This window comes from Brachyhypopomus gauderio, unplaced genomic scaffold (assembly GCF_052324685.1).
Source record: "Brachyhypopomus gauderio isolate BG-103 unplaced genomic scaffold, BGAUD_0.2 sc46, whole genome shotgun sequence".
NCBI classification, from domain to species: domain Eukaryota; kingdom Metazoa; phylum Chordata; class Actinopteri; order Gymnotiformes; family Hypopomidae; genus Brachyhypopomus; species Brachyhypopomus gauderio.
This window is the reverse complement of record NW_027506872.1, coordinates 2,326,440-2,345,164: the sequence shown is the minus strand read 5'-3', so window position 1 is coordinate 2,345,164 and position 18,725 is coordinate 2,326,440. Positions and strand designations below refer to the sequence as shown.

Genomic DNA, 18,725 nt, shown 5'->3' with positions numbered 1-18,725 from the left:
ACTGTCCCAGGTTCAAGATGGTTCGGAGCAGAGAGGAATTACTGCATGACGCGACACAAGCTGTTGGCGGTAGAGAGCCTGAGACACTTTCGACCGTATGTGTATGGGGTGCCGTTCCTGCTGCGCACTGATCATGCGTCACTGCTGTGGCTAATACGTTTTGATGAGGTGGCTTGCTAGGTTCCAGTAATTCGACTTGGTCGAGCACTGCCCGGGCCGTGGTCATGGCAATGCAGATGCCGTCACGTCGACCATGCGCCGCGCTTAACTGCAAGTACTTTTTACGCGCCGAGGAGAAATCAACTAAGGTGGGACAGTGTGAGGCAGTCAGCCAAGCCCCCCCAGCCCGCGCTGTACTGTCGTGTGTCCCTGCTGAGGATACGCAAAGGCCAGACTTGAAGCTTGCGTGGGCGTTGCGCAAGCTTTGAACGCACCTTGTCTTCGCATTCCTCGACTCCTTCACACCCGTTACAGTCCTAGCATGTTTGTGTATTGTTTAACATCACAGATGGGTATCCCCTAAATACGATACTCTGACTAAAAAGAGTTTGTTTAATACCGTTATATTTGTCGTTCAGTGCGTGCTTTGTAAATTTGTAAATAGCTGTGTGTGTCTTATAAATAAAGGTGAAAAAAGGGAATCTTAAACTCTTGTATGAACAAGACAAAAGACCCATCGCCTGACACGACCCATAGAGTGCGACTTCTGCACACTTCAGGGGTTTTGGGTCATGTTTTATCACAGGGGGGCTAGTGGGGTCTTTTTAGGGGGGGTTTATGCATATGTTTAAGTCCTGGCTGGAAAGGACAGCGCACGTGCACACTATCTGTGTATGTGTTTGTGTAAGGCTGGAAGGGGCCAGGGCTGTTCCACATTACTAGCCCATCACACTACTATTAGTGCTTTCTGTTCAGATATCATAAGAGCTCGACATTCCCCACTCGTACCATGTGAACCCCACATCATAATCCCCCCTACACCAAACTTTACACTTGGCACAACGCAGTCAGTCAAGTACTGTTCTCCAATTAAGAGAGTCTGCTGAGAGCATGACTGACACAGGCACCCTTTGAGAAGGTATTGTTATTGTTTTACTCTGAATATTTTATGTGCAGGAAAAATACACCCCATCCAAGGCTGATTCTAGTGTCCTGAGCTTTAGTAAGTCCAACCACACCCAATGCAGAAGGGTAGCAGGGGGATTTGAACCAGCTACACATGACTACACGACTCGTGGCCTGGATGGGCTCATGGATTCATGATGAATTCTGCAAGGTTATAGATTCTAACCAGGTCGTGTTATTCTGCTGGTCATTGATGGTCTAGAACAGGGGTGGCCAACCCGTCAGAGACCAAGAGCCACTTTTTTTACTGTGTTACGGCAAAGAGCCACATCATACAGGGACATCTAAATTGACGGGGGGGGGTTTGGGATGTGGCGACCGTAGGTTGTTGACGGGGGGGGGGGGGTGTAATGGACAAAAAATAAGTATTATATCGTGAGTTGGTGAATTAGTAACTCGTGTGAGCGTGTGAAGACGGTCAAATGCGTGTTGTCCACTACGCCGGTTTTAAAAGTATTAGCGGCTCGCTAGGCTTGTAAACAAACCGCGCAGCACGAAGATGTAGCAGTGTGTTGCCCTCAGAGCTGATGAGGCCACGACACAGACCGTTAGTGCAGGTGAGCGCGTGGACCGGCTGGGGAGCCGCATGAAACCAGGCAAAGAGCCGCATGCGGCTCGCGAGCCGCAGGTTGGCCACTCCTGGTCTAGAATGTGGGCTCATACTGTAACTGAAAACAGAAAACTTACTCTCATGATTTTATGCTGCAGTCTGGGGTAATGTGACTAATGTCCACACAGGGAAGCTCTATTAGTGAAAGGGCAGCGGTTTAATGAACTGACCATTCAATGTACCTGAAACAAAACTCTTCCAGTGACATAAGAGTATTCAAGTGAGTTTTTATGCTCATGCAAACAGTGATGTGACATTGTCAAAAACCTGACATGAAGCATCACAGCAGGTACGGAATCATCTCTGGAGAGTAAACAAGACGTGAGATGTAGAGGAAACTGTCTGGAGAGTAGATGAGACATGAGACCAGGGTTGCCAACTCTCACGCATTGAGCGTGAGACACACACATTTGACCGTTTTCACACACTCTCACGCCACACTTCCGATATCTCACGCAGAAAAAAAAAATCTAGTTTATTTACTTCTGATCCACATCTATGATTCAATGAGTTACTAGTTTAAAGTTTCTGAACATATCTCAGCATTTTAAGATATCATTCTAAAAAATAGGAATGAGCTTTGAAATGCTGAAACTTGAAATTGTAAAATTTAGCAAGTAAAAAACATACATGAACTAAAATGTAGGTTTTTTATCTTTCCTTCTTAGCCTAAAAAGAAAAGTTGCTGTAGTTTGAGTTTGAATGAAATGAAGCAATGAGACCAAAACCAAAATATGCATTTGCTTCACAAAACCAGCAACTGGTACCACCTTCTCACCAAAACCCAGCAATGCTGGATAAATGTGTAAGGATTTCCAGTATAATGTGCTGCACATGCGCATGGATATGGGTAGAGAGAGGAGTACTTCAGTGGAGAGCTGGTACGTGTGTGGATGTAGCCCGCACCCTAATCTGACCTGTCTGGTTGATGAAGTGAAAGGTGTGTGGTGTTAAAATACATTAAAACCTCTTCGCCCACATGAAATTCTCCTTCGTGTTTTGACTGGGAGACCATTTTCCCAAACCACCTCTTCTTTTCCCTACTTCTTCACATATTCTAAGAATTCATTTAAAAGTTAAGTGACTTTATTTGCTAACACATGTTAAAGCCAAAGTCCTCACTATAACAAGTGGTGAAGTCTTTCAGTTATTGGATTGGGAAACATATAAACTACATTTCTGTTATTGGAATGGGAAACATATAAACTACATTTCTGTTATTGGAATGGGAAACATATAAACTACATTTCTGTTATTGGAAAGGGAAGCATATAAACTACATTTCTGTTATTGGAATGGGAAAAATAAACTTTCTCAGGACCCACGAGGAAGTAAAAGTGAAGCAATAGGAAGTTATCCACCGCAGTGAGAAGCGATGCTGCAGTTCAAAACGTCTTCACAAAGGTTCACTTTAAAGTGTGGCTCCTGCAGTGTCCTCACACAGTAGAGCAGTATAACGGAAAGGAGGAAGCGCGGTTAACGGCGCGAGAAGGATCCAGTAGTCCCAGAGCCCAGTCACACAGATTCAGAGACTGGAACGCCGGGGTGTAGGTTTCATTTCAATTTTCAGTTTCCCTTAAAAAAATACACCTACACTGGAATTAAACATTTAAAATGTATAGGATCTCAAGTTAAAGAGAACTGACATGAATTAAACATGGGTCTATCACCTAAAGGAATAATAACACATGATGTGTATTACACATACAAAATTAAACACACCAGAAATTAAGGAAAAAATTAAAAAATTAAGGTTGAAATACCTACTTCTTTGACAACAGTGCTAAGCTCAATTTGTTCTCCTTTGTAATTGCCATACCAGGCTGAAAAATGTGAGTTCTAGTCCTTAATCAGCCCACTGGTCATTTTCCAGTACCATCTCGACACACCGGGCAAGCTAACGAATCACCAGAGTTCTACACGAGATTCTACAAGACATAAAAAGCTTCAGGATCCCTATAAAAAGCTAAATTACCACACACGTTACACGCAATCAGTCAAACTGCTTAAGAGAAGTGTACATGGCCATAGGACACGTTAAGTTTGCCCTGTGATCTTCTTAATGGCTTTAATGAGGTTTATTGAAATGTCCAAACAGAGCTGGTAACAAGGTTCTAGACTATCTGAAATGGCCAGGCCAGACTGGGACCCGCATGTCTGTTTTGGGGGGGGGGGGGGGTTGCTGAAAGTTGCTAACTGTTGTAACCCCCTAAGAGTAGCTAGAGAGGTCTGAATACTCAAAGTGGATACTGCTGCCGCTTCATTACCATTCACAAAATGATGCGTCTCACGCCTCATTTAGGGGCCTTAGGGGGGCCACGGATATTGTGAGCCACCTAGAACCACCACTGGTAACTATGCTCAAACCCCACCACCCGCACTGCGATTAAGTTAGGCTTACAAGACTATAAAACAGAATCTCAAAGCAAATGTGATAAAATTCTAAACATGTAATGGCCAGAGTCTGTGTGGTAATCCGATTTAGACATGATTCATTTAATGCGCATGCATTGTTCAGATCCTTTTGTTTTTGACATCTAAAACAGTTTGATCTTCAGTAAGCTAACGGACCTATAAATGTGAACCATGTATCAAATGCTTAATACAGTATCTAGAGCTAGAGTGTGTAACTACACGATGTTAACTACTGAGTGTGTGTAACCAAATGATGTTAACTACAGAGTGTGTAACTACACGATGTTAACTAGAGTGTGTAACTAGTGTGTGTAACCACATGTTACTACAGTGTTACTACCACGTTACAACATGATACTACTGTTAACTACAGAGTAACCACATGTTAACGAGTGTGTAACTACTATGTTAATTACAGTGTGTGTAACTACACAATGTTAACTAGTGTGTGTAACTACACAATGTTAACTACAGAGTGTGTATCTTTGATGAGTGATAAGTCTAACCATGGATGGCGTGATAAAAACAAAACTACACTAGGCGATCATCTTATGGTGTAGGACTCAACATTGTGTTCGTCCATGTAGGTTGAGAGTCATCAAAGAGGACATTTAAAGAGTCTAGTAAATGTATTAAGGAGCCAAACGTTTATGAGATCATCTGGAACAGTTATGGTGATGTTTCAGGAGGCAGAAGAACATCTTGTTTTGAACATCTGCACATCCTGAAGACAGTGAAATTTCTTCTAACATAAAAACACAATAAAGAGAAGAAACTAAATGTTTAAGGTCATTTATTTGTTTTTTGTTTGTAAAGAATTTACATACAACTTACAAAAAAGAACAGTATTAACATATACAAACAGGTCCAGTCATCTTCAGAACTTCATGATTGTTCGGTAGCCTCATTGGACAACTGTTAATATAAACAAATGAAGGTTCAGTCAGTGGAGTCAGTACCTCTCCAGTTTCCCTCACACTGAAGGTGTCTGAGCTCTCAGGTAGAGAGCAGCCAGTCTCGTAATGTTACTGCCAGTCATGTGGGTCATGTTCACATACTGAAGTTGTCTGGCCCACACTGCTGTTACCAAGTCCCCCCCGCCCACACACACACACACACACACACACACACACTCCTGGAGTCCAGGAGTCTGTCCTGAGCTGAACTGAACACAAGTCTAGAAGTTCTGACCCCTGACTGAAGAGAGCGAGCCCAGGTAAATCAGTACTAGCCACACACCAGAGCTTCTGATAATACTGATCAAACAAATGCAGAATTTAACAAATGCAGGACTGTAGACAAAGATTAAAGAAAATATTTGCAAGAAAAATGTGAATATATTAAACTGTATGTATATGTAAATAAAGAACACAAACTCACCAGCCCAAAGTCACCCACATACTTATATTTCTTTTCACTGTATTGTTGTCTGTTTCTCATGAATGTCAGCACAATACAATCACACACCACGTTCACCTTTGGAGAACCACAAAGGTCAACGTTACAAAGGTCTTAGACTCAGTGTTCAAGTATTAATCATTTTGGTGTGCTGACCCAAGATCAGTTTCACATCCCATATAACTGTATATCTACATATTGTTACATATTGGACAGAGCTGTGGGAGAACAGTACCACAGCACAGTGGTTTCAGTCAAGGTACTGCAGGGTTCTGATGGCAGCACTTACCAGCCCCAACAGAGCCAAGCCAGCGCCTATGTTGAGCAGAGTCGGCACAATGTTGAATTTCCCCGCCTGTGATGGAAGACACGAACACACAGACTCTTATGAACAGAGATAGTCTGGAATGTCTTTAAAGCATGCCATGCTGTCATTGGATAAGTGTTTGGAACATCACTAAAATATTGTGCACTCTCATTGGTTAAGTGTTTAGAACATTGCTAAAGGCTGGGGACCTGTTATTGGTTAAGTGATCAGTATGTTGTTAAAGGCTGGTGTTCTATTATTGGTGAAGTGAACATCGTTAAAGGTAGGAGTGTTGTTCTTGGTTAAGTGTCTAATGTGAGATTCACCTTTCCAAACACCATGATCTCAAAGCGGATGCCGTAGCCTTTGATCAAGGTTCTGGTCTCTTTGCCTACTTCATTTTTGTAATATTTTGCAAACCTGTAAGTAATTCACAAACAATAATTCAGAAATTACTAAAAGTAAGGTTTTTACTTACAATCTTAAAATACTCTCTTAAAAAGTTTGTAATTCATTTCTACACATATAAGCCTCACATCTGCAATGTCCCCCTGGGATCAATAAAGTATTTCTGATCTGATCGGACAACACTCATTCCAATGACCAGCAGAGGGCACAACCTGATGTTGTATCCCGGGGCCACATTGTTCTCTGGGTCCTTGTTGTCGAGACGACGGAAGGTGTAGGCGGGCACACACCAGCTCTCAGGCATATCCAGATTACAGTCCCAGCGAATCTGCACCCCCATCACACCACCCTGTGAAATACATAGAGACAAAGAACTGACCTGAAAACAGGTTCTACAGCCATGTTTATGGGACCCCACAGGACACCCAGTGACCAGAGCTGATCTAAGGTCAGGTTCTTTCTTCTGATAGTCAAACCACACTCTGAGGCATGTAGAAACACAGAGATGACTTGAGGTCAAGTTCTTCCTCCCACAGTGAGGCCACACTGAGATACACAGGGACCCAGAGCTGAACTGAGATCAGGTTCTTCCTCCCACAATCACCACCACCTCTGCTAATGAGACATTCTACACTGCTACTTGTATCTAAGGTTCAGCTTTCTTTGTGGTGTACTGTATCCCATCATGCAGTGGTGTTGGAAAAGCCCAAGTGGGCAGAGTCTTTTTACATTCATGTGACCTTGTAGTATGGTTTGTGTTTGTCGCCTACTGGACCCTATACCGCATACTACCACAGGGACCAGTATGCAGTATTTAGTACATGATGTTAAACACGCATGTCTCTTTATGCTGGTGTAATTAGTAAAGCATGTTAAGGTTCACTTTTCTCTCCTACATGGACTGCCATGGTCTGGAAGTCCTCTCCTGCTTCAGCTGCGATGTCCCGTAGTCTGAAGATGGGGCAGTCTGGGTCCGTCACGCGGTCGAACACACACTGCGACAGGTAGGAGCTGTTCACATGAGGCAGAATGTTCCGTCTGCAACACACACACACACACACACACACACATACACACACACACACACACACACACACACACACACACACACACACACAGGAAGCTGGAATGTGCCGAGAGGTTTCCTGTGTAAGGTCACAGGGCATATGCAGACATGGCTCACTTGTTGAAGCTGAATTTTGGGTAGCGAATGCTGTTCTTAATCAGGACTGTGAAGTTCTCCGCTTCAGCGAGCAGTGGGGGACTGAGGAGGAAACAAACAAACAAACGTGATGAGAAGAGTTAACAGTCAACACTGTGTGTGTGTGTGTGTGTGTGTGTGTGTGTGTGTGTGTGTGTGTGTGTGTGTGTGTGTGTGTGTGAGCCTGCAGTGCCATCTGTGTTTACTCAGGTATTATGCAGCAGATATTTAGACATTTACTCAGGTGGATCGCCCTCTGTCTCCAGAGGGCACCAGGCGAACACCTCACAGGTTTTCTCTGACTCCGAGAAGTAGATACACCTGCCCGTCTGCACACCTGGAGAAGGGTCAGAGGGTCACAAGAATCCTCGAAGGAGAAAAGAAACACTTGGATCCAACAGTCAGCAGGGATACCGAGGCCTCCCCCGTAGGTGTGAGTGGTCTAAGCCGGAACGTACCATTTTGGCGACTGTCATGGAGACCTCTCTTGCAGTCCTTGTGGGAGGAGCACGTGGAGCCAGGGCCTGGGTTCTGTTCAAAAAGAAACACCACACAGCTCAGATCTACAACATACATGCCTGTGGGAGACACTGGTGGAGATTATGTGGTGATCGGCACAGCGAACAGAATTCTGTTTGTTAACTTGTTTATTTGACAGAGACAAAATAGATAAACATTGGTATTTAAAATGCTCATAGGGTGTCTAGCTTAAGCTCATTTTCAGCCCCAGGCCCTGGATGAATAAATTATACCATATGTCCAATAAATACGTTAAACATAAATATCTATTTGAATGATAGTGTTTATGATGAATAGATATGGATATTGATTCATGACCCATTACATTCAAAGCCTGTTTGTATAACAGCACTATAGGTTTACTGACTGAGATGGTTGGGCCCGGATGGCCACACAGTGTGACGTAGGTGACAATCATGGCACACACATAAATTGCAGCATTGATTTGAAATACAAGGTATTTTGGAAACTAGTTGAAACCAGTTTTGACAGCCTTGGTCAACTTCTTGACATGAGTGTTACATTTTAAGGGATCCAGTGTCCCTCCGGAATGTAAAATAAACATGACACATTACCAGTCTTGTGTCCACATTCAGCTTAGCGCACACACACACACACCTCAGCACAAAGTCCAACACAGCCAAACACACACACCCTTGTCTCCACACTCACCTGAGCACATCGGGACTGTGTTTGGTTCGGTGTGATGTTCAGGTTGGTCAGCACAAAGAAGGAGTTTTCTTCCTGTGAGGAGCGCACACAGTTACACTCTGGCACTGTCCATCAGCCTGTTGAAACCACGCCCACCATCACCTGACTACGAGGCAGGGACACACTTCATTTCTGCTCTTACCTGTGACTAGCCAGCCCAGCTAGCCAGACTTGCAACGACATACAAACACCAAAGACAGAACGACTGCATACACCAACAAGACCGGCATACGCAGTATGCCATAAATAAATATATACATTTATATATGTTCCATAAATTCCATATATGTACCATAAATATATACATTTATATATGTTCCATAAATTCCATATATGTACCATAAATAAATATATACATTTATATATGTTCTTTATTTACAGCAAAGGGTTTGCAAATGAGGAACTAACTGAATATCTGCTATACACAAACGTATGAGTCAGCACACCCAGTCCAGACCCAGTCCACACCCAGTCCTGACCCAGTCCAGATCCAGTCCAGATTAAGCTGCAGAGCTTTGATTTGTAGTTTGTACTGATACATTAAATGAACTGAACTCCCCTGCCCATTAATGCTCTAAGACTCTGTAGTGAGAGTGGAGAGACAGAGACAGGGACAGGACAGTCACATGGGGCTGTGTTTGAAGAGAAGCCGTGTCCTACCCTAAAACACCCCACACACGTGTCCTACCCTAAAACACACCTGTGAACCCAACACCACCCAGAGCCGGCCATGTTCAGCAGTTCAGACAGAGATTCAGTGTTCAGAGGACAACCTCATCTGCTGAGACTGTGTGAGTCTACAGTGCTCTCCTGCTGAACACGACCAGTGTGAACAGCCCAACTGCCCCAGTCACTCAGTCACCAGCTGAGCATGGGGGGGGGGGGGGGGGGGGGGGGGGAGTGGAGCAAGGCCAGAGCCGTAGAAAGAGAGAGTTGCGACACTCTGTGATCTCGCCGCTCAGAGGTCACGTGGTTCATGGAGGACCGTATAGTTCCAATCAAACACGAACACTGAACGGTTTTAAACGGGAAAGACATCAGCGGTTACCGTATTTCTTGTAAATATTACAACATACAGGGTTGCCAACACGCATTTGACCGTTTTCACACGCTCTCACGCCACACTTCTGATATCTCACGACGAAAAAAAATATCCAGTTTATTTACCTCAGATCCACAGATGTGACTCAATACGTTACTAGCTCGCTAGCTCTGGCGCCATCCACCGTCGATATAACACTTAATCTGCTTTATATCAACTTAATATTTATATCAACTTTCAATAAATATTTATTGATATAATTTTTATAGTATCTTTGAACAAAACTAGAGTTACAAATAGCCTGTTGAAGCAGCCTGCACTATTAAAGGTTCAGGCATAGATTTATTTAGTCCACAAAACAACACTAAAACACATTTAACATTTAATACATAGATTTATTCTGTAGTCTACACTACAACACTAAAATAATATCATTAAATACATAAATTAATTCATTAGCCACATTACAACACAAAAATAACATCATTAAATACATAAATTACACCTGTAAATACACCCCCATCAAATACTTTCATTGTTACCATGAATGTGCTTGGTCTGTCTTTAACTCCTACAAATGTCCTGCCACCCAGTGGTACTTAAACTTCAGTAGGTATGGAGGATCTGTTTTTCACATCCCCACTCCACCAGTTACTGCAGTAATTACCAATCTGCATTGCTCCACTGGTCTGGTCATCACACCACTGGCCTAAAAAAAATATTTTAAATGTTATGATGGTAATGACAATCCTAAGCATCATACGTAATTTAAAAAAAAAAAATTTGTTACTAAATTGTGTTGAGATTATATATAGACCTGTTGATTGTTGCATCCTGTATAAATAGTGGTCATCCATGTACAAGCAGCTGGTTTTATCACCTGTCACTGAAACACTAGCTAATTAATTAATCAACCAAAGAGTAACTTCATTACAATCCAACCATCTTTTCTACTTCAGATAGTTACCATTAATTACAATATGATCAAATCTATATAGGTATTACTGAATTTAACAATTATCCTAATGACTGAATACTCTGAGGCTAATGCACCGCTAAGCGATTCCTGCTTTTAATAGCATAGCTAATGCTAGCGAAGTGTAATTTAAGCTAACGGCATTTAAAATGCAGAAATAAACTAACAACAAGTGACCACTTAACTATAACAGTAATACTAATCACATATATGGAGGATTATATAGGAAACGATGAATAATTCATTAACTTACCAGAAAAACAGCCGCGGAAATGCTTCAAATATACGCAGTTCAATGCTGGAACTATAGCATGTTTGGAACTATAGGCCCTTTTCACACTTCCGCATTTTTTCTTCCGGAAGCTCTCGTTGCAGGGTAAAGTTACTTCCGTTACACATTAAACAATGGCAGAGTCCAATAACAAGAGCTTTTGCAGTGCACCAGGGTGCTCGATCTCGAAGCAAAAACAGTCGTATCTCAGTTTCTACGGTTTTCCGGCTGACGACGAGCAGAAAAGAAAATGGGTTTGTGCAATTAGGAGGGATGAAGGGGAAAACTTTGTGATACGGAGCATCTTTGTGTGTAGCCAGCATTTCACTGCTGCAGACGGCTAAAGCTTGCGGCTAAAAGTTGGTGCTGTTCCCTGTTACTGTTCCCAGTACTGTTACTGTCCCCAGTACTGTTACTGTTTCCAGTACTGTTACTGTTTCCAGCCGGTTTCAGTGGAACAGTTGCTGTCCGCGTTTGAAAGATCAAGCTCTCGGCTGGGAGTACACGTACGTCCGCTAGCATCTAGCTGTTACTCGCTAGCATCTAGCCCCGGTTCGCTAGCTTCTAGCTCTGGTTCGATAGCATCTAGCCCCGGTCCGATAGCATCTAGCCCCGGTCCGATAGCATCTAGCCCCGGTCCGATAGCATCTAGCTCCGGTCCGCTAGCTTTTAGCTCCGGTTCGCTAGCTTTTAGCCCCGGTTCGCTAGCTTCTAGCCGTGATCCGATAGCTTCTAGCCCCGGTTCGCTAGCTTCTAGCCGTGATCCGATAGCTTCTAGCCCCGATCCGATAGCTTCTTGCCCCGATCCGATAGCTTCTAGCCCCGATCCGATAGCTTCTAGCCCCGGTTCGCTAGCTTCTAGCCGTGATCCGATAGCATCTAGCTAGAAAAGAGCAAGCTCTCGGCTGGCAGTACACCACGAACATCTACTAGTCGAGAGTTTGCTCTTTCAAATGCGGACAGCAACTGTTCCACTGAAACGGCTCTGAAACTAGCTGTGATCCGCTAGCATCCAGCTCTGCTCGGTAGCATCCAGCTCTGACCATCACTTTGCTGTCGACTATATTGGACACTGAATAAACAATAACACGTAATAACTTGGTGTGTGTGTCATGAACTTTATTGATACTGATGTAAACCAAACAATCAATAGCTGACGTCCCTTGGCTTGCTAAAGCTGGGCGTACACTGTACGATATTTTAAATGGTGTACTCAGCTCCATCTCAAACTACGACTAAATCGCAGGGAGAGTCGGCTCGTGGAGCTGCTTCAACAGTGTGATACTCTCACGAGGAGCGATTTGAATTTCAAACATGTTTGATATTCTTGCGACGCTGCGATTTCGGATCGGGAGATGGTCGTGAGGTGTGAATCGCTCCTCGTTTACCTGTGTAAACTATACGATGCACGACACGCGATTGAGCCGAAACTCAGCCCGATCGCAAAAATAGTCGCACGAGTGAAAAATCGGCTGAAAATGGGCCAAAAATCGCACAGCTTAACCTAGCTAGATATTGTTAACTAAAGCTGTCAATATAATATGTAATATAATATATAACATAATAATATAGACTGTTTTACCACTCCGTAGGATGACTAATGGAACCAGCTATACCTTAAATAATAGTTAGTTACCTAGCTAGTGCTAGCTGGTGTTAGCTTACCCTGGTATAAGTGAATAAATTATTCTACAAACAATTTGTAGCCTCTATTTAACTTGGAACCGTTCGTTGTTGAATGTTCTCCAACGATACTGGAAACGTATTTAAAATTCAGTCTCGGCAGCGACGACAGGGATGAAGTAAACACACGCTCCATGCTGAGGTGAATTGACAACAACTATCTTCTGCGAGTACCGGAACTTGTTTTACCCGGCGGTGACGTATTTCCGTTTTGTTGTGAAAAGGGCCTATTGGTCTCCCCATGGCACGTTTACTTCCGCATTCCTGAATTACAATAGGAGTCTATGGGAGTGTCGCAACTCTCTCTTTCTACGGCTCTGAGCAAGGCCTCGGGGTGGAGTTATCTGGCCTGTACCTCTGTCTCCGTGCGGCGGGAGGCTACCTGAGGGGGGATTACGTAGTCAGCCACGTCCCAGATGCGCAGACCCAGGTCGGAGGTGTTGGTCAAGGCGATGCCCTTCACCTTGGTGGTCACTGAGCTGATGACCGTGTCTGTGTCCTGGTAGCCCTTCTTCAGAACACACACATACCTGTGCAGGTGAGCATCTGATGAGTTACTGGACTCACACCCTTCAACATCCTCCACCTGACACCACTATTTTTTATTTCAAATTCTTTAAAAAACAGAATCTTAGAAAAGCAAAAGACTGATGATAAAGTGTGAATTGTTGAAAATAACATACATGAGGTCCTATTTTTTATCAAACAAAATTAAAACCTAATTAATTTAACGGGAAATATGAACAATGGTTGTGTTTAGACGTATCACGTGTTAATTTACACTCATTTACGACTACACCGTGTGTCATTAGATACATTTGATGCCAGACCGTCGCTTTTATTAACGTAAGATTCGGTGAGTAAACTACTTCACCCTAAACCGAAGCTCTGCTTCACCCTGCCACAGCGTTAACCCAAAATATCATGTTTTTTAAAACTCAAGGACAAAAAAGGGGGGACCTAAAGGAAGGCGGATATATTGTATTTCCTGTGTGTCTTTCTAGAAGGTACTTACCCTATGATGTACGCTATTACCACTGCCTGACACAGTCGGTTTAGTGTCCCCACCGACTTACTCCGGATCACCAGCACTTTCGGGGTTGAGTAGTCGAAGAAACACTGAGTAATAGAAACGCAACAACTTCCGCCACAACTCATTGTCTCTGCGGGTTTGTAGCAGTATGTCTGAATCCGTCCTCGTCTTCCCAGTCCACGCCGTGGTCACGGTTTCACTTAAACATTAACAGGAATCTGTTTGGCTCAGCGAAATCTCGAGTTTAAACCACAGGAAGACGCGTCCCTGTCGTGCTCTGAGCTAGGTGGGGACAGACCGCCAGTTCATGCGACGGATAAGCGTTTTGGGGTTGATTTCGTGAAATATATATATATGTGTATATACCTGTGGGAACACCTGACTCAGGTGACCTGCTGCTCCTCATACATGCGTCATGTGACCGTGAAGAAGTTGGGTCACCAGTCTGAGGATCCACTGGTTGATTCATCCGTTTTCATTACGGGCCACTTCACGTTTTGTTGGTATTCCCAGGCTGGTTGTAAGGCTGCTCTTAGCAGACGCCCGTGTCCAGAACTACTAACAGATGTGCTTTGTAATCCAACAAATGTGAATGTGACACGAGTGTTTCTGTCCGGCTAGGAGACAAGGAGACCCCAAACCCCGAGTGAGCGAGTACACGACTGAGCTTGCGGAGGTCGTCTGAAGTCCACTGTTCTTGTTGAAAAAGCCTTACACCAGTTACATCTGTTTTAATCCTAACACCGTGGGTGGTTTTGTTCTACTTTAGCATGATCGTAGCTTTCAAAAAGCCGTGAAACTGTTTAATGTACAGTGTTAATATTTCCTGTAAGGAAACATAGTTGTTTTTACGGGCAGGGAACGCGCGTTACTGTAATGAACATATCCACACAGGCGCCAATTTTTCTCCGTCCAGTCTTTACACTCCTGGACTGTTTTTGTTTTTTGTGGTCGATTTCAGTTCGCACCTCCCTTCCTGTTTTATACATGTAATTATGTTTTACACTTTATATGTTCAACTGAACTCTAGTGACATCCGAGTTGTACACTCGTTCACCACATACCGCGGCTCCAGAATGCATCTAAACCATTATCCACGACACAGCGGCTTAAATTCCGTAATTAGTGAACGACTTCAGGAAATAATATGAAACATAAGAAACAGAAAAAAGGCGCAATCTAAACTATGCGACAAATGTGAGGCAGCAGGAAACGAGTCCAAATCGCGCTGACATTCCTCACCGCCCAGCTCTGTCCCGCAGAGAACCGGAGAACATTCTGGAACAATGCTGTGTGCTGGCGGTCTAGAGTCTGACTAGAGTCGGACTAGAGTCGGTCTGCATCTGACGCGGTTGAAGGACAAATTAGACAAACGGAATATCAGACAATCGAACGGATCGAGAAAAGGTCGTAACACTGTCGATCATATACTGTTTCTTTATTTCTGTATTTTAATGGACAAGCTCTAAAGCATGATATCCATTTTCATTTAAAAAAAGTTCACTTTAGAAAAAACATCATAATAAAAAATGGTAACCAATTACTTATCTGACACAACGGGGCTGCTCTGAGCCCTTGGCAGCTAACCCGTCACTGATCCTGTCAAAATTACCCATGAACTCTTTTATTCACCGTTTTCCACAACATGCCATGTTGTGTTTAAATGGCACAAAGTAAAAAAAAAAATGAGTAACTAGCTGTTAAGCAACCAAGAAACCTTCAGGTTCACTTTGCTGTGACTTAAAGGAAGAATTTGAGGATCTTTGGCTTGAAGTGTTCCAGTTGACTGCCGTCCACAGTCTGGACGAGGTTCTGGGCCGAGAGGATGCCCTGGTGCGCCTCGTCGAACAGCTCCTCGCCAATCGCAGCCCGCACGCGGTCCTTCCAGGCGCTCAGTTTGGGCCGCCCCTCGAACACGTCCAGGCCAGCACCCACCGGCTGTGCGCCACACAACAGCGAGAGCATCTTAGCACGAGCACACTTCAGAATGCTGGCAGCATGTCAGTTAGGGAACATGTACCTGCATAATCTCCACAACAGCGACCAGGTCTGCCAGGGAGATCTCGTTTCCAGCAACGAATGGCCTGTCTTGCAGGAATTTCTCTTCAAAGAGGTTCAGGGAGCTGTTCAGGTCCTCGAGAGCAGCATCCATCTTCTCTTTAGGAACCTCAACCTTCATAACCTTTGGGATCATGAGCTTAAAATAGACACCTGCATCAGTTATACACATGCTACATACAAAGTAAACATCAAGCATAAAAACTCTCAAACTCTCTATCAAACATAAACTCTCTCAGTCTCATATAAATATATAATGTGTGTGGCTCTGGTGGAAGCTTAGCTGTGTCATTGTCTCATCTTTTTGGAGCCAGGCCAACTTCATTATTTAACATTAGAATTACTTGTGCTAGACTTGTAGAGAGAATAGGAACAGGTGAGTGTGACGTAGTGGCCTCTGGGAAATGTAGTTTATTTAGGGCTATTATGAATCTCACTGAACCTGATATGAAGAGGGCAGAAAAGAATACAGGGAGCTTGTGAGAAGTGTTGGTATGTACAAAAAGGTCACGGTACGCCAAAGGGTGAAATGTAGACATGCCGGTACTATGTACCGGTGAGTAACGGCCCACTTTGAGAAATGAGGATGATCACTTGATCTTAACCAAAACAAGCCCATGTACAGAACTGGGCCAGGCGGTTCCCGCCTCCCCAATGCTGAGACCAACCCCTTGTTTTATGTCTGACCAGTGAACCCTCACCTTCAGCCAGAAAACCTTGGACCCATGAGGGCGCATGGCGGTGTGCTGCCAGGAGAGGTATTCATTCACACGGGCCCTCCTCTGCAGGTCCGCCGGGTACCAGTGGTCCGGGGTGTGGTACTTCTCCGCTAGATACATCATAATGGCAACGCTGTTGGAGGGAGAGGATTGGTAACCATGTAGCAAACTTTCAACTGTGTTACAGTGTTCTAGAACAGAATTCTCCAAATGTGTTTAGAATACTGTTACAGTGTTCTAGAACAGAATTCCCCAAATGTGTTTAGAATACTGTTAGAGTTCTAGAACAGAATGATCACTGGTCACACCAAGCTTGGCTCAAAAGTATTTTGAACACTTTATTGTAAATTGTGTTACATGGGACAGTAGAGCATTCATTCACCCTCCCACCCCACCCTCCTCCTCCTCCCACCCCACACCCCCACCCTCCTCCTCCTCCCACCCCACACCCCCTCCTCCTCCCACCCCACACCCCCACCCTCCTCCACCTCCTCCCACCCCACACCCCCACCCTCCTCCTCCTCCCACCCCACACCCCCACCCTCCTCCTCCTCCCACCCCACACCCCCTCCTCCTCCCACTCCACACCCCCACCCCCTCCTCCTCCCACTCCACACCCCCACCCCCTCCTCCTCCCACCCCACACCCCCTCCTCCTCCCACCCCACACCCCCACCCTCCTCCTCCTCCCACCCCACACCCCCACCCCCTCCTCCTCCCACCCCACACCCCCCACCCTCCTCCTCCTCCCACCCCACACCCCCTCCTCCTCCCACCCCACACCCCCACCCTCCTCCTCCTCCCACCCCACACCCCCACCCTCCTCCTCCTCCCACCCCACACCCCCACCCTCCTCCACCTCCTCCCACCCCACACCCCCACCCTCCTCCTCCTCCCACCCCACACCCCCACCCTTCACAGCAGACCCAGTTCCTGCAGAACTCGAGACAGCTGGAATGAAGGCAGTAAGGCGTAACTCGCTGTTGGCCAGAATTCCTGTCACCAGAGGAATAACATCTTTGTCCCGAGATCCATACAGCTAATGAATGTGATCCATACAACTAACTGTGAACGTCTTCTGAAACGGAACACTCACTCGGCTTCACAAAATATCTTTAAAAAAATAAGTTACATTGCAATAATGGTCAGTTGAGATGTAGGCTACGTTACCTTTCAGCCAGACAGAAGTCACCATCTCGGATAGCAGGCGTTTTTCTCAACATGCTGATCTGACCGAATTCATCTCCATACTGTTCACCTGTCAATCAAATACACACATTTATTCAAAAGACAGGACTAATTAAGAAAGAATAGGAAAGACGTAGACGTGCCAGACGTACACCCCGTTAGCTATATATACACTACGTAAACTACACGCGAACAATTTGAGTCCTGAATTAATTGTATTATCACGTGCGCTACTTTTTCACAAAGCGCACTTTTATGTTTATGTTCCATCGCGACTTTGTGTTGTTTATTTTACTTGAATGTATAACGCGCTTATCTCCACACAGGGAGCGGTCTGTGAGCAGTAACCCCTTGCTGACCACTGATCGTTTAGATCTCCCACTTTTGCATTTCTGTAGTCAAATAAGCTCTGAAACAGATAAACGTGCTTATTATGTGTTACAAAGCAAACTTGGCGCCGGTGCCTTACATCAACTCAAACGTAGCTATTCAAGTTAACACCGAGGAAACTAAAGTACAAAAACTCTGCAATAACACGCTCTTATGTACACCAGCTGTACGCTGCTTTGGCAGTGTCCCTACCTTTCATTAGGGAGATCTTCTTGAAATCAAACGGGACGTTGTTTTTCTGGGCGAAGATATACACGGAGCGGCAGGGCTGCGAAAACAAGTCCAAATACAACTCCAAAACCATGTTTGCACTCTTAATCCTGCGAGCCTACCCGCCAGCCACGCACCAGGGTTCCTGTAGTGTGTGTGTGTGTGTGTGTGTGTGACTGCGCTGCGCGGACTCTGAGCCCCCCCACCCGAGACGACACCACGCCCCCACCCGTGACGACACCCCCCCCCACCCGAGACGCAGTTGCAGTGGAGTGGGCACTCAAGTCCGCATGTCCCGCGATGTTATCAGATGGGTGTAACAGCAACCAGCCATGTAGAAAGAAACAGACCAGGACGCTCGCCTGGCGCACTCACAGATCTATAACACCGGGGAAGACTGCGCCTTCACTCCGACTACACTCGGTTTTCCTACACTTAATGTTGAATTTTGTACCGAACCAC

At 44.8% G+C, this 18,725-nt stretch overlaps 2 protein-coding genes across 3 annotated transcripts; both read right to left on the bottom strand.

Annotated features, from left to right (window-relative positions):
• Window positions 1–4,926: 4,926 nt before the first annotated feature.
• Window positions 4,927–14,991, bottom strand: LOC143487081 (P2X purinoceptor 4a-like). 2 transcript variants are annotated; one of them, XM_076986396.1, is made up of 12 exons: window positions 13,682–14,991; window positions 13,022–13,196; window positions 8,656–8,727; window positions 7,923–7,995; window positions 7,705–7,801; window positions 7,447–7,527; window positions 7,160–7,301; window positions 6,476–6,612; window positions 6,182–6,275; window positions 5,838–5,903; window positions 5,531–5,626; window positions 4,927–5,065 (listed from the first exon to the last, which is right to left on the bottom strand). In XM_076986396.1, exons 1-12 carry the CDS (start codon window positions 13,822–13,824, stop codon window positions 5,036–5,038), a joined length of 1,206 nt encoding a protein of 401 aa, XP_076842511.1. In that variant the 5' UTR covers window positions 13,825–14,991; the 3' UTR covers window positions 4,927–5,035. The 2 variants fall into 2 exon arrangements, with proteins under 2 accessions (XP_076842511.1, XP_076842512.1); XM_076986397.1 differs by having other exon boundaries at window positions 13,049–13,196; window positions 13,682–14,988.
• A 131-nt stretch (window positions 14,992–15,122) lies between these two features.
• Window positions 15,123–18,454, bottom strand: gstt1b (glutathione S-transferase theta 1b). The gene is made up of 5 exons (XM_076986399.1): window positions 18,246–18,454; window positions 17,646–17,733; window positions 16,459–16,609; window positions 15,720–15,896; window positions 15,123–15,637 (listed from the first exon to the last, which is right to left on the bottom strand). Exons 1-5 carry the CDS (start codon window positions 18,355–18,357, stop codon window positions 15,440–15,442), a joined length of 726 nt encoding a protein of 241 aa, XP_076842514.1. The 5' UTR covers window positions 18,358–18,454; the 3' UTR covers window positions 15,123–15,439.
• Window positions 18,455–18,725: the final 271 nt, after the last annotated feature.

Coding starts and splice junctions, on each gene's coding strand:
- LOC143487081 (XM_076986396.1), bottom strand. CDS start 13,824: ATGAGTTGTGGCGGAAGTTGTTGCGTTTCTATTACTCAGTGTTTCTTC. Junction 7,996..8,655: donor CACAGTCCCGATGTGCTCAG/GTGAGTGTGGAG, acceptor CTTTTTGAACAG/AACCCAGGCCCTGGCTCCAC. Junction 5,904..6,181: donor AGATCATGGTGTTTGGAAAG/GTGAATCTCACA, acceptor CTTCCATCACAG/GCGGGGAAATTCAACATTGT.
- gstt1b (XM_076986399.1), bottom strand. CDS start 18,357: ATGGTTTTGGAGTTGTATTTGGACTTGTTTTCGCAGCCCTGCCGCTCC. Junction 16,610..17,645: donor GACTTCTGTCTGGCTGAAAG/GTAACGTAGCCT, acceptor TCCCTCCAACAG/CGTTGCCATTATGATGTATC. Junction 15,638..15,719: donor CTGTTGTGGAGATTATGCAG/GTACATGTTCCC, acceptor TGTGGCGCACAG/CCGGTGGGTGCTGGCCTGGA.